This window comes from Callorhinchus milii, unplaced genomic scaffold (assembly GCF_018977255.1).
Source record: "Callorhinchus milii isolate IMCB2004 unplaced genomic scaffold, IMCB_Cmil_1.0 Scaffold8, whole genome shotgun sequence".
In the NCBI taxonomy this organism is placed as follows: domain Eukaryota; kingdom Metazoa; phylum Chordata; class Chondrichthyes; order Chimaeriformes; family Callorhinchidae; genus Callorhinchus; species Callorhinchus milii.
This window is the reverse complement of record NW_024704749.1, coordinates 2,637,040-2,650,772: the sequence shown is the minus strand read 5'-3', so window position 1 is coordinate 2,650,772 and position 13,733 is coordinate 2,637,040. Positions and strand designations below refer to the sequence as shown.

Below are 13,733 nucleotides of genomic sequence, written 5' to 3'. Positions count from 1 at the left end.
GAATTAAAAAGATAATCCTGGCAGCCAGGGGCAACTGGGTCAGAAATATTAGTAGAGCTATTTTTTTTGGTCAGCTGGGTGTCTGACACGTGTAGAAACCCATCACCATGCTTGAGCATCCAAACTGAACAGAGCTACAATACAATATAATACAAAATTACATTTGTTTAGCGCCTTTCACGTCAGGAGGGCATCCCAAGGTGCTGGACAGTCAGGGATTTGGACCCGAGCGGATAGGAGGATTTGGAATCAGGGAGGGTGGAGAGTAGGAAGATGGCCAAAGGTGTGGTCGAAGAGGATGTTGAGACATGCCTTCAAGGAGGCAAGGGAAGGAGTGAGGCGAAGGCAATGTGGGATGGAGTTTCACAGGGTGGGGGCAGAGAGGCTGAAGGCCTGATGGTGGGGCAGACCAGGTGGGGGATGTGGAGGCTGCTGAGAGGAGGGAGCGGACTGGTTGATATGGGGTTAGCAGGTCACAGAGGTAGGAAGGGCCAAGGCCGTGGAGCTCCGTGCATCCCACCTATACATGAAAATTCCTGAGGTATTTATTGGAATGGAATGCACATTCTCTCCCGGTTCTGCTTGCCTAATAATGGAGAATATTTACCACAGGTTGGCAAGGGCCAAGGCTTGGGGACCCCAGAGTGTTGGGGTACTGCTGGAGTTTAACCAGCTTAAACCTCTTAGCCTGCCATTGAGAGCACTGCTAGCAAGCTATCCCACTGCTTGTCCAGCTAAGATAACCCTACATAAGAACGTAAGAAATGCTAGACGTAAAAAGACCAAGGACCATCTAGTTTGCCTTCCACCTTCATGGCGGTTGCATGCACATATGTCCCTAACTACCTATGTACTATATCCCATGTTATTTCCTAAAAGAACGCTATCTAATCTGTGTTTGAAGGAATCAACATTTTCTGCTTCAACCGTCTCCCTCGGGAGCCTATTCCATAGGTTCAATATTCGCTCACTGAAATAGTGTTTCCATAGATTCATTCTGAATTTACCCCTTCAATCGCAGGCCGTGTCCTCTGGTTTTACTATTCTGGACAAGTTGAAACAGCCTGTCATGATCTAGATTGTTTTGCCCCTTTAGAATCTTAGAAGATTGCAATCATGTCGCCTCTCAATCTTCTCTTTTCCAGCGTGAACATGTCGCTACTTAGTCGCTCCTCCTAGTCCAGTCCCTTCATTGCCTCAATCATTTTGGTTGCCCTCCTCTGTATCCTCTCAATTTCTTATATTCTTTTTGTACTGCGGCGACCAGAACTGTAAATAGTACCCTAAGTACGGTCTCACCAATGATTCATACCGTGGAAGAATTACCTCACTATTCCGGCTTGCTCTTGATCTTTTAATACATCCTAACATCTGGTTTGCTTTACTCACTGCCACAGAGCATTGTTGCGAGAGCTTCAATTTATTGTCAATCAGGACCCCCAGGTCCTTTTCATTCACATGCCTACAGTAACAGCTCATTGAATGTACACTTGTCAGCATCTCTTAATTTTATTTACGTAGNAAAAAAAATCACAAAGGGCAATCAAAATCTCTCGACATTTCAAACAGGTCACTGTTTGTATACCTTTGTGATGTTATTATATTTGCCCTCAGGGGCCTGAAAGCCAGGTATAGGCGGAGTAAAGCTGGGCCCTTGTAACTCTAATGGAAATAGTCCTTCGTCCCGTTCAATGGCAGCTTGGTACAACTCCTCTGATTCCAGACGCAGTTCCTGTAGTGCTTCCTGCTGAGCCTCCACCATGGACTGAATCATTTCCTTTTCTTCTTTGTGCTGCTTATGTTTATGCCGTGACCATTCCTTCATCAGAAGTGCTCGTCTCTCGATCTCTTCTATGGTCAGTTCAGGAGGGTCTCGGACTCTGTCAGTGCAAACAACATATTAAAGGATGTGTTATATGTTTAGTCATCACTATAAATTACCTATGGTTGACAGCATTTGCGTCTGAACTGGAATAATCTACCTAGATCAAAAGATTCATCTCCCGACAGTTTAGAAGATAATATCCACCACTTTCCTTCTCCTATAATAACAAAAATCCTTGCATTTGATATAGCACCTTATCACGTCTTCGAGACGTCTCAAAGCGCTTCACAGAATGTAAAGTGAATTGACTGTATATTTTGTGGGCGTAACGCGACAGCCAATTGCACACAGCAGTGTCCTACAAAGAGTCGTGGATCAAGTGACCAATTTATTATTTATTTATTTTTAAACATTATTACCCCTAAAAAAGCGATCCGCCAATCGACTAACAACCAGGTTACTACTCACTGCTTGGTAAACATTTGTGTGTGGACTAACGAAACTTGCCCAACATTTTGCTCTGCTGGGAATCAAACCCAGGTCTCTCACTTGTGAGGCGAATGCTCTAAACACTGAGCTGCAGGACCCCACTACCTCTTTCTCCCCAACCCCCCCCCAACCACTCTTTCCCTTATTTTGGTCAATTTTCCTCATCTCAGTTTCCTCTAACATGGCCACAAAGCTTCCTTTGTGCCATCTGCGTTTCCAATCGATCAACATCTACACCACGGGAGAGAAAGATGCTTTCTAACAATGATGCTAGCTGCTAACTAAAAACAGTTGAATTTCTGTCTCCAATGATCATGGACTATCAACAACAACTCACCTAGATTCATCAAGGTATTTTGAAGGAGTGATGAAATCCTCGATTGGGATCAACTCTGGAGGAACACGTTCCAGTTTCTTTAGCTTTTTCTTCAGACGATCTTTCGCTGCTTGATCCCTCCTTGGATCCACTTTCTTCTTTTTCCTGGGTTCAGCTCTGTGAATAAAGTCCAAGGCACATAATAGTTGAAGATTTTTGGAGGCCTATCCCTTCTCCCCAACCCCCATCGTTGCTCACTCATCACTTCCCAGGCAAGAAGACAGATAGAAGACCTGCTGGCAGTTTTCCAGATATTCCACTTTTAATCTGGTTCCCAGGAAGCCTAATGTATTCCCTATGATGAGGAAAACACCATTCTGGTCATGAGGGATTCATGGGGACATTATGCAATATCACTCTCTTTAACTCCCAGTGCTACCAGAGCAAGGAACAGAATAAACAGAACAAATAGTCCCTCATATCCTCCCCACCCCATCGGCAGCCATGCTTTCAGCAACCAAGCCCTAAAACGATGGAACTTCCTGCCTCAATCCCTCTGCTTTGTCTCCTCTTTGCCTGTCTTCTGATCGCACCTGAAGACCTTCCTCTTCAACGGTGCCTTCCTTGGTCACCTCCCCTTTCTCCCCGACTCGGTGTCAAGCTCATTGAGCAGTCCGAGATGCTATCCTGTGTGAAGGGTGCTATATAAACCCGAGTTGTTGTTATTAACTAGATATATATTCCTGATCATTTAAGATATTACTATTTTTAATATAACTTTCATTTATATAGTATTATTAACATTTTAAAAACATCTCAAAGCATTTTACAAAATATAATTCTACCAGAAACGTCCCATAAACAACAATGAATAAGTGGCCAAAACATTTGAAATGCTGGTGGGTAAATTATACTAAGGAGGGAAAATATAAACCTGAATAACTGGGAGAAACTCTTCACGTTTCTTTGAAATTAAAACAGGAAGGCAGTCAGTCACCTACATCATAAAATAGACAGAACCCAAAATTACTAACATTATCAAAGAATGGGATGATGATCTTGAAACAAATAATAAAACTATCAACTGGATAGCTAAGGAAAGCTATTACCTGTGTGACTATAGAACAGACACTTATCTGTAAATCATACAGTAAGAAGAGCACTGCTGTACACACACAGGTCGCTCTGCATGCAATGTGTATTCCACGTTATATACTATACCTCATGGGTAAGGATTCTCTGAGCGCCAACATGGACATCTGCCAATGACCACATCGAACTGGAGCAATCCATGTTGCACGGGGGCTTTAGGAGAAGAAACAATGATATTCAAGATTTCATATAAATGAAATTCACACTCACACGAGTCTTAAGTAAGTCTGCGTTTGATCGGTAATGTGTCTTCAATTATTTCTTCATTACATTTTTTTTAAATTTATGAAATAAATCAAGAAATATTCAATCAAGAACATGTATTTTTGCTGACCGACAATAAAGGTTGGCCACCACTGCTTTCAATTGAGGTCCCTGTTCTACACAGTCACTGCACTTTGCAGTATATCCCAGAAAGCACTTTCCTGAGGTTGAAGGGCTCTATATGAGCTACAGTGGAGTCCTGTTGCTCAGTGGTTAGAGCACTTGCAAGCGAGCGACTCGGGGTTCGATACCCGGCAGGTCAGGGCGAAACCCTGGGCGAGTTTCCTTACTCCACGCACCTGACAGTAACCCCTCAGGAAAAATATAAACAAATAATAATTTGGTCACTTCAATCCACGACTGTTTGTGTGGTGTGTTGTGTGTGTAGGGGTGTGTGTGTTGGGGGGTGGGGGTGGGGGTGGGGGTGTGTGGGGGGGGGGTGTGTGGGGTGGGGTGTGTGTGTAAGGGGGTGGGGGTGTGTGTGTGAGGGGGGTGGTGGGTGTGTGGGGGTGTGTGTGTGTGTGTGGGGGGGGTGTGTGGTGGGGGGGTGTGTGTGGGTGTGTGTGAGGGTGTGTGTGTGGGTGTGTGTGAGGGGGGGTGTGGGTGTGTGTGTGTGTGGGGGGGGGGTGTGTGGGGGTGTGGTGGTGTGTGTGTGTGTGGGGGGGGGTGTGGGTGTGTGTGTGTGGGGGTGTGTGTGTGGGTGTGTGTCTGTGTGTGGGTGTGTGTGTGTGTGTGAGGGGTGTGTGTGGGTGTGTGTGTGTGTGTGGTTGTGTGAGGGGGGTGGTGGGTGTGTGTGGGGGTGTGTGTGTGGTGTGTGGGGTTGTGTGTGTGTGTGGTGGGGTAGTGTGGGGGTGTGTGTGGGGTGGTGTGGTGTGGGGTGTGGTGTGGGGGGGGGGGTGGGGGTGTGTGTGTGTGGGGGGGAGGTGTGTGTGTGGGAGTGTGTGGGTGTGTGTGTGTCTGTGGTGTGTGTGTGGGTGTGTGGGGTGTGTGTGTGGGGTGTGTGTGTGTGTGGGGTGGGGTGTGTGTGGGGGGGAGGTGTGGGGTGTGTGTGTGTGGGGGGGGGGTGTGTGGGGGTGTGTGTGTGTGTGGGGGTGTGTGGGTGTGTGGGGGGGTGTGTGGGAGTGGGGTGTGTGTGGTGTGGGGGGGGGTGTGGGGGTGTGTGTGTGGGTGTGGGGGTGTGTGTGTGTGTGTGTGTGTGGTGACTGTGGGGTGTGTGGTGGGTGTGTGTGTGTTGGGTGGTGTGTGTGTGGGTGTGGGTGTGTGTGTGGGGTGTGTGGTGTGTGTGTGGGGTGTGTGTGTGTGTGGGTGTGTGGGGGTGTGTGGGTGTGTGGGTTGGGGTGTGTGTGTGGGGGTGTGTGGTGTGTGGGGTGTGTGGGTGGTGTGTGTGGGGTGGTGGGGGGTGTGTGGGGGGGGGGGGTGGGGGTGGGTTGTGTAAGGGGGTGGGGGTGTTGTGGGGTGTGTGTGTACACACCCCCCTCCCCACACACACACCCCCACACACACACCCCACCCCCCCACACACACACACCCCTACACACACACACACACACACAAACAGTCGTGGATTGAAGTGACCAAATTATTATTTGTTTATATTTTTCCTGAGGGGTTACTGTCAGGTGCGTGGAGTAAGGAAACTCGCCCAGGGTTTCGCCCTGACCTGCCGGGTATCGAACCCCGAGTCGCTCGCTTGCAAGTGCTCTAACCACTGAGCAACAGGACTCCACTGTAGCTCATATAGAGCCCTTCAACCTCAGGAAAGTGCTTTCTGGGATATACTGCAAAGTGCAGTGACTGTGTAGAACAGGGACCTCAATTGAAAGCAGTGGTGGCCAACCTTTATTGTCGGTCAGCAAAAATACATGTTCTTGATTGAATATTTCTTGATTTATTTCATAAATTTTAAAAAAGTGTAATGAAGAAATAATTGAAGACACATTACCGATCAAACGCAGACTTACTTAAGACTCGTGTGAGTGTGAATTTCATTTATATGAAATCTTGAATATCATTGTTTCTTCTCCTAAAGCCCCCGTGCAACATGGATTGCTCCAGTTCGATGTGGTCATTGGCAGATGTCCATGTTGGCGCTCAGAGAATCCTTACCCATGAGGTATAGTATATAACGTGGAATACACATTGCATGCAGAGCGACCTGTGTGTGTACAGCAGTGCTCTTCTTACTGTATGATTTACAGATAAGTGTCTGTTCTATAGTCACACAGGTAATAGCTTTCCTTAGCTATCCAGTTGATAGTTTTATTATTTGTTTCAAGATCATCATCCCATTCTTTGATAATGTTAGTAATTTTGGGTTCTGTCTATTTTATGATGTAGGTGACTGACTGCCTTCCTGTTTTTTTCAAAGAAACGTGAAGAGTTTCTCCCAGTTATTCAGGTTTATATTTTCCCTCCTTAGTATAATTTACCCACCAGCATTTCAAATGTTTTGGCCACTTATTCATTGTTGTTTATGGGACGTTTCTGGTAGAATTATATTTTGTAAAATGCTTTGAGATGTTTTTAAAATGTTAATAATACTATATAAATGAAAGTTATATTAAAAATAGTAATATCTTAAATGATCAGGAATATATATCTAGTTAATAACAACAACTCGGGTTTATATAGCACCCTTCACACAGGATAGCATCTCGGACTGCTCAATGAGCTTGACACCGAGTCGGGGAGAAAGGGAGGTGACCAAGGAAGGCACCGTTGAAGAGGAAGGTCTTCAGGTGCGATCAGAAGACAGGCAAAGAGGAGACAAAGCAGAGGGATTGAGGCAGGAAGTTCCATCGTTTTAGGGCTTGGTTGCTGAAAGCATGGCTGCCGATGGGGTGGGGAGGATATGAGGGACTATTTGTTCTGTTTATTCTGTTCCTTGCTCTGGTAGCACTGGGAGTTAAAGAGAGTGATGTTGCATAATGTCCCCATGAATCCCTCATGACCAGAATGGTGTTTTCCTCATCATGGGAATACATTAGGCTTCCTGGGAACCAGATTAAAAGTGGAATATCTGGAAAACTGCCAGCAGGTCTTCTATCTGTCTTCTTGCCTGGGAAGTGATGAGTGAGCAACGATGGGGGTTGGGGAGAAGGGATAGGCCTCCAAAAATCTTCAACTATTATGTGCCTTGGACTTTATTCACAGAGCTGAACCCAGGAAAAGAAGAAAGTGGATCCAAGGAGGGATCAAGCAGCGAAAGATCGTCTGAAGAAAAAGCTAAAGAAACTGGAACGTGTTCCTCCAGAGTTGATCCCAATCGAGGATTTCATCACTCCTTCAAAATACCTTGATGAATCTAGGTGAGTTGTTGTTGATAGTCCATGATCATTGGAGACAGAAATTCAACTGTTTTTAGTTAGCAGCTAGCATCATTGTTAGAAAGCATCTTTCTCTCCCGTGGTGTAGATGTTGATCGATTGGAAACGCAGATGGCACAAAGGAAGCTTTGTGGCCATGTTAGAGGAAACTGAGATGAGGAAAATTGACCAAAATAAGGGAAAGAGTGGTTGGGGGGGGTGGGGGAGAAAGAGGTAGTGGGGTCCTGCAGCTCAGTGTTTAGAGCATTCGCCTCACAAGTGAGAGACCTGGGTTTGATTCCCAGCAGAGCAAAATGTTGGGCAAGTTTCGTTAGTCCACACACAAATGTTTACCAAGCAGTGAGTAGTAACCTGGTTGTTAGTCGATTGGCGGATCGCTTTTTTAGGGTAATAATGTTTAAAAATAAATAAATAATAAATTGGTCACTTGATCCACGACTCTTTGTAGGACACTGCTGTGTGCAATTGGCTGTCGCGTTACGCCCACAAAATATACAGTCAATTCACTTTACATTCTGTGAAGCGCTTTGAGACGTCTCGAAGACGTGATAAGGTGCTATATCAAATGCAAGGATTTTTGTTATTATAGGAGAAGGAAAGTGGTGGATATTATCTTCTAAACTGTCGGGAGATGAATCTTTTGATCTAGGTAGATTATTCCAGTTCAGACGCAAATGCTGTCAACCATAGGTAATTTATAGTGATGACTAAACATATAACACATCCTTTAATATGTTGTTTGCACTGACAGAGTCCGAGACCCTCCTGAACTGACCATAGAAGAGATCGAGAGACGAGCACTTCTGATGAAGGAATGGTCACGGCATAAACATAAGCAGCACAAAGAAGAAAAGGAAATGATTCAGTCCATGGTGGAGGCTCAGCAGGAAGCACTACAGGAACTGCGTCTGGAATCAGAGGAGTTGTACCAAGCTGCCATTGAACGGGACGAAGGACTATTTCCATTAGAGTTACAAGGGCCCAGCTTTACTCCGCCTATACCTGGCTTTCAGGCCCCTGAGGGCAAATATAATAACATCACAAAGGTATACAAACAGTGACCTGTTTGAAATGTCGAGAGATTTTGATTGCCCTTTGTGATTTTTTTTTCTACGTAAATAAAATTAAGAGATGCTGACAAGTGTACATTCAATGAGCTGTTACTGTAGGCATGTGAATGAAAAGGACCTGGGGGTCCTGATTGACAATAAATTGAAGCTCTCGCAACAATGCTCTGTGGCAGTGAGTAAAGCAAACCAGATGTTAGGATGTATTAAAAGATCAAGAGCAAGCCGGAATAGTGAGGTAATTTTTCCACTGTATGAATCATTGGTGAGACCGTACTTAGGGTACTATTTACAGTTCTGGTCGCCGCAGTAAAAAAGAATATAAGAAATTGAGAGGATACAGAGGAGGGCAACCAAAATGATTGAGGCAATGAAGGGACTGGACTAGGAGGAGCGACTAAGTAGCGACATGTTCACGCTGGAAAAGAGAAGATTGAGAGGCGACATGATTGCAATCTTCTAAGATTCTAAAGGGGCAAAACAATCTAGATCATGACAGGCTGTTTCAACTTGTCCAGAATAGTAAAACCAGAGGACACGGCCTGCGATTGAAGGGGTAAATTCAGAATGAATCTATGGAAACACTATTTCAGTGAGCGAATATTGAACCTATGGAATAGGCTCCCGAGGGAGACGGTTGAAGCAGAAAATGTTGATTCCTTCAAACACAGATTAGATAGCGTTCTTTTAGGAAATAACATGGGATATAGTACATAGGTAGTTAGGGACATATGTGCATGCAACCGCCATGAAGGTGGAAGGCAAACTAGATGGTCCTTGGTCTTTTACGTCTAGCATTTCTTACGTTCTTATGTAGGGTTATCTTAGCTGGACAAGCAGTGGGATAGCTTGCTAGCAGTGCTCTCAATGGCAGGCTAAGAGGTTTAAGCTGGTTAAACTCCAGCAGTACCCCAACACTCTGGGGTCCCCAAGCCTTGGCCCTTGCCAACCTGTGGTAAATATTCTCCATTATTAGGCAAGCAGAACCGGGAGAGAATGTGCATTCCATTCCAATAAATACCTCAGGAATTTTCATGTATAGGTGGGATGCACGGAGCTCCACGGCCTTGGCCCTTCCTACCTCTGTGACCTGCTAACCCCATATCAACCAGTCCGCTCCCTCCTCTCAGCAGCCTCCACATCCCCCACCTGGTCTGCCCCACCATCAGGCCTTCAGCCTCTCTGCCCCACCCTGTGAAACTCCATCCCACATTGCCTTCGCCTCACTCCTTCCCTTGCCTCCTTGAAGGCATGTCTCAACATCCTCTTTCGACCACACCTTTGGCCATCTTCCTACTCTCCACCCTCCCTGATTCCAAATCCTCCTTCCGCTCGGGTCCAAATCCCTGACTGTCCAGCACCTTGGGATGCCCTCCTGACGTGAAAGGCGCTAAACAAATGTAATTTTGTATTATATTGTATTGTAGCTCTGTTCAGTTTGGATGCTCAAGCATGGTGATGGGTTTCTACACGTGTCAGACACCCAGCTGACCAAAAAAAATAGCTCTACTAATATTTCTGACCCAGTTGCCCCTGGCTGCCAGGATTATCTTTTTAATTCTCTCTTTCCCAACTGTAAGGGTCCTCTAATTTACCGTCAACAATTAACAAAACAAAAGATCCTAGCTTCACTCAGAACGTGGCTGCAGTGTAATCCAGCGGGTGTCGGTGGGGGAGGGGGGGGGAATGTCAGGGTAGGGAACAGGGAATGGCGTATGAAGGGCGGGGGAGAGCAGGACTAGGCCTCAAAGATTGACCGTGGGGAAGAGGAGCAAGGCAAGATGGGGGATGGAGTTCCAGAGCTGGGGCAGAGCTGAAGGCCGACACCGATGGTAGGGCGTGGGGCGGGGACGTGAAGACAGCCAGAAGAGGGTAGGGCAGGTAGGTAGGGGGTAGAGGTGAGGGTGGGGAGCAAGGCCATGGTTGAGGTGAGGATAGGATCTTGAATCAATCCTCTGGGGATGGGAGCCAGTGGAGCGGCGAGGTGGGTGATGGGTCCAAGCCTGGTGCGGGATAACAGCTGCAGAGTTCTGAATGACGCAGTTGTGGAGGATGCGAGGGGAGGTCCAGCCGTGAGGCAAAGCGTGGACAGGTCAACGTGTAGGAGTCGAGTCTGCGCTGATGTTGCACCTTCAGACTCCACCCATCAAAAATATAGTGCAAATAGTCGTTTAACTTGATTCCTAGGAGACATCTATATTCATTTACAGAATACTTTCTGAAAAAGCATATTGTTCTTCTAATCCAAGGCAAGTGTACCAACTCCACTTTACTCCCTATGGAAATAGTCTTGGCCAGTAGGTAGAAACTGTGGCAGATGGAAGTTCCAAGTTAGATTACCCTGAACCCAGTTGTTCTGGACTGCACAGCAGTGAAGCACATAGGCAGTGTCATTGCACTGTATCCCTGCATCCTTTTGACAAGTGGTGGCACAAGGCACGATGGACTGTCCTTTATTTCTGCTGACTGTCATTAAGCGGCAGGTGCCAGTCAGCTGGCGGGTTCTTCCTCAGTTTCCAGACTGGCGAGTATCTCTTCTGGTCTTTCACTCTTTTCCGCTCACTCTCCAGTAAAGCTTTCTGAATATTTAAAACATTTTAAGAAGAGAAAAATGTAAAACTTTTGCTTCTAAGTTAAGAGCATCTTTTAGCTGAATGGTCAGTCTTTGGGGAAGGAGGAGGAGACAAACAAGAACTCTTGACCAGTTAAAAAAAAATTAAATCCACATTTGTCACATAAAAATGTTGTTTGATTTTTTTCCTGCAGTACTTTACAAGCAATACATTTCTCTCCATTTCTACTTTACATGGGTGAGTTTCTCTCTAGGTTGGGAATTCATTAAGACCCAAGTGGCCATTCTTCACGTGTAATCCTATACCATGAGGAAAGGTGACAGGTTATTTGATAATTGAATCTAGGTAAAACTAACTGAACCTGCCTAATGAGGTCCCCAATTCGTGGACTCCTGTAGCTCAGTGGTTAGAGCATTCGCCTCGCAAGCGAGAGACCTGGGTTGTATTCAAGGCAGGGCGAAATGTTGGGCAAGTTTCCTTACTCCACACGCCTCTGTTTACCTAGCAGTAAGTGGGAACCCGGTTGTTAGTCAATTGGCGGATCGCTTTTCCGAGGATAACAAACTCTAAAAAAAATAATTTGGTTACTCAATCCACGACTGTTTGTGGGACATTGTTGTGCTCAATTGGCTGTCGAGTTTCATCCACAAATATACAGTCAATTCACTTTACAGTATGTTCTGTGAAGTGCTTTGAGACGTCTAAAAGACGTGAAAAGAGCTATATCAAATGCAAGTATTATTATGAAACTAAGGCGATCCTGCTCGACCTCCGTCAGTGTCTCCTCACATTATGCACTGATCGTTACACCCTTATAGTTGCTCCCATGGAGCCTGTGCGGAAATTAAACTGTGAAACCTCAACTCCTTGAAATCTTTCATCTGAGTGCTGATGAAGTCCACTTACTTCCATCTCTGCAACATCACCTGCCACCTCCATTACATCAGCCCCAATGCTTTTGTTACACCCAGTCTTAGTCAACTTTTCCTGCAGCCTTCTCACTGGGCTCCCAACTCCACAAACTCTGAAACGCACAGAACGCCAAAGGCCGAACAGACTCACTCATCAGGTTCCACAGCCCATCCTCCCACAGCTCCACTGCTCCCTCCCTATTCTCCAGTGGGTCAACTTTAAAATTGTCATCACCTTCAATGCCTCCACAGCCTTGCACCACACAATCACCGCAATTTCCTGTGGCACTCCTCCCCTTCAGGCTACTTCATTTCCCCTGCCCGTTCTGCCAATGTTGAGCCAATTGTATGCAATGTTGGGTGGAATTTTCCTCCTAGTGTCCAAATATTAACCAAAAGGGATCACTGCACTGAATAATAATCAGTTGATTGTTCCCTTCTCCCAATCCAGGGGTACCGTGGCCAACTGTAACACCCTGATTGCCACCCAGTTGAAGTCTACTAACTCAGAATCAAGATTGAACCTATGATCTTCCTGGTCTCTACATCTGTTTTATATTGGGCTCTGGCTGTGGCTTTACCAGGTGAGACATCACAGAGCCCTTAGACAGCAATATAATCTATAATAATCCTTGCATTTGATGTAGCTCCTTTTCACTTTGTTGAGATGACACACAGCACTTCACAAGATATATTATAATAATGATAAACCTTGCATTTGATATAGCACCTTATCACATCTCAAAGCACTTCATAGAATGTACTGGAAAGTGAATTAACTGTATATTTTGTGGGAGACGTAAAAGCAAGTTATATTTAATACGATCTTTTTCTAGCCCTCACCTTAGCCTCTTGAGACTTGTGCTTTTCCCATTCCACGCAGTTCATGTAGTCGCTTTTCCACTGCTGACACGAAGGTATCTCTCCGTACGCATAGTAGTGATGAAAGAGATTCCTTAAACTCCGGCAGCATCTCCACTCACTCTGGTAATTGTCACATTGACGAGGAGGCTGCAAAATAATGCGATTAGTGACTCCAGATCAGGTGTTCATTCACTGTGATAATGCGTGTGGGGTCTCGCTAAAAAACAAAAGCTACTGTGATGACAATGTTTGTGTGTACGAAACACACTGGAAATATAGAAGTGGACCCGAGAACAAACATACCCTTAAGATACTGCGCATTATGCCTGGTTGTCCAGCCACATATAGTTGTTTTATGGATCACACACCAATGCGACACTGTAGCTGCTTTCTCTTTGACCCATTTATTAGCTACTGTAGTTGGTGTTCATGTACAGTACAGTGTACAGTACATGTACGACCTTCAGAATGAACCTTCAGAACTCTTCAGTGAATGGTGACTGACCCAACTGGACGCCCGGTACTTGTGGTACACAATTTGACACACCAGAACAGGCCAATCGGACACAACCCAGTGGCCAATCCTCCCTACATTAAAAAGCAGTGAATGGAGCGCACACACCATTAACATGTTGCACCCCAGGACAAGCGGAGCAATCCACCTCATCCTTCATCGTTTCCCGTCCCTCTCTCGCACCCACACACACTGTTACAGGGCTGTGCCAGACCAGCACCTTTCTCCTCCTCCTCCCTCCCTCTCCCCACTCACTCACTCACTCCCCACTCCTCCTCTCCCTCACTCCCTCCCTCACTCCCCCTCCCTCACTCCCTCACTCACTCTCTCCCCCTCACTCACTCTCCACTCCCCACCCTCCTACACTCCCTCCCCCTCCTACACTCCCTCCCCTCTCCCCTCACTCACTCCCCCCTCACTCACTCCCCCCTC

The 13,733-nt window shown here is 46.0% G+C and overlaps 2 protein-coding genes and 1 pseudogene across 4 annotated transcripts in view; 1 reads left to right on the top strand and 2 right to left on the bottom strand.

The window, feature by feature from the left end:
* Positions 1-1,340: 1,340 nt before the first annotated feature.
* The window catches only part of mrpl40 (mitochondrial ribosomal protein L40), a 17,228-nt gene continuing 4,835 nt past the window's right edge, over positions 1,341-13,733 (bottom strand). Inside the window, exons 1-4 of one of the 3 annotated variants that reach the window (XM_042337148.1) lie at positions 4,117-4,138; positions 3,852-3,935; positions 2,652-2,807; positions 1,341-1,880 (exon numbers count right to left, since the gene is read on the bottom strand). In XM_042337148.1, coding sequence (XP_042193082.1) covers positions 1,571-1,880; positions 2,652-2,807; positions 3,852-3,889 — 504 coding nt within the window. In that variant the 5' untranslated portion in view covers positions 3,890-3,935; positions 4,117-4,138 and the 3' untranslated portion in view covers positions 1,341-1,570. 3 annotated transcript variants of the gene reach the window in all.
* On the top strand, positions 3,976-8,510 carry LOC121849604 (annotated as a pseudogene).
* On the bottom strand, positions 10,772-13,489 carry LOC121849593 (UPF0545 protein C22orf39 homolog). Its single transcript, XM_042337712.1, has 3 exons — positions 13,410-13,489; positions 12,767-12,934; positions 10,772-11,018 (listed from the first exon to the last, which is right to left on the bottom strand). The coding sequence occupies exons 1-3, from the start codon at positions 13,452-13,454 to the stop codon at positions 10,893-10,895; spliced, it is 339 nt and encodes a 112-aa protein (XP_042193646.1). The 5' UTR covers positions 13,455-13,489; the 3' UTR covers positions 10,772-10,892.

Coding starts and splice junctions, on each gene's coding strand:
- LOC121849593 (XM_042337712.1), bottom strand. CDS start 13,454: ATGAGGTGGATTGCTCCGCTTGTCCTGGGGTGCAACATGTTAATG. Junction 12,935..13,409: donor TGGGGTGCAACATGTTAATG/GTGTGTGCGCTC, acceptor ATTATTTTGCAG/CCTCCTCGTCAATGTGACAA. Junction 11,019..12,766: donor ACAAGTCTCAAGAGGCTAAG/GTGAGGGCTAGA, acceptor TTAAATATTCAG/AAAGCTTTACTGGAGAGTGA.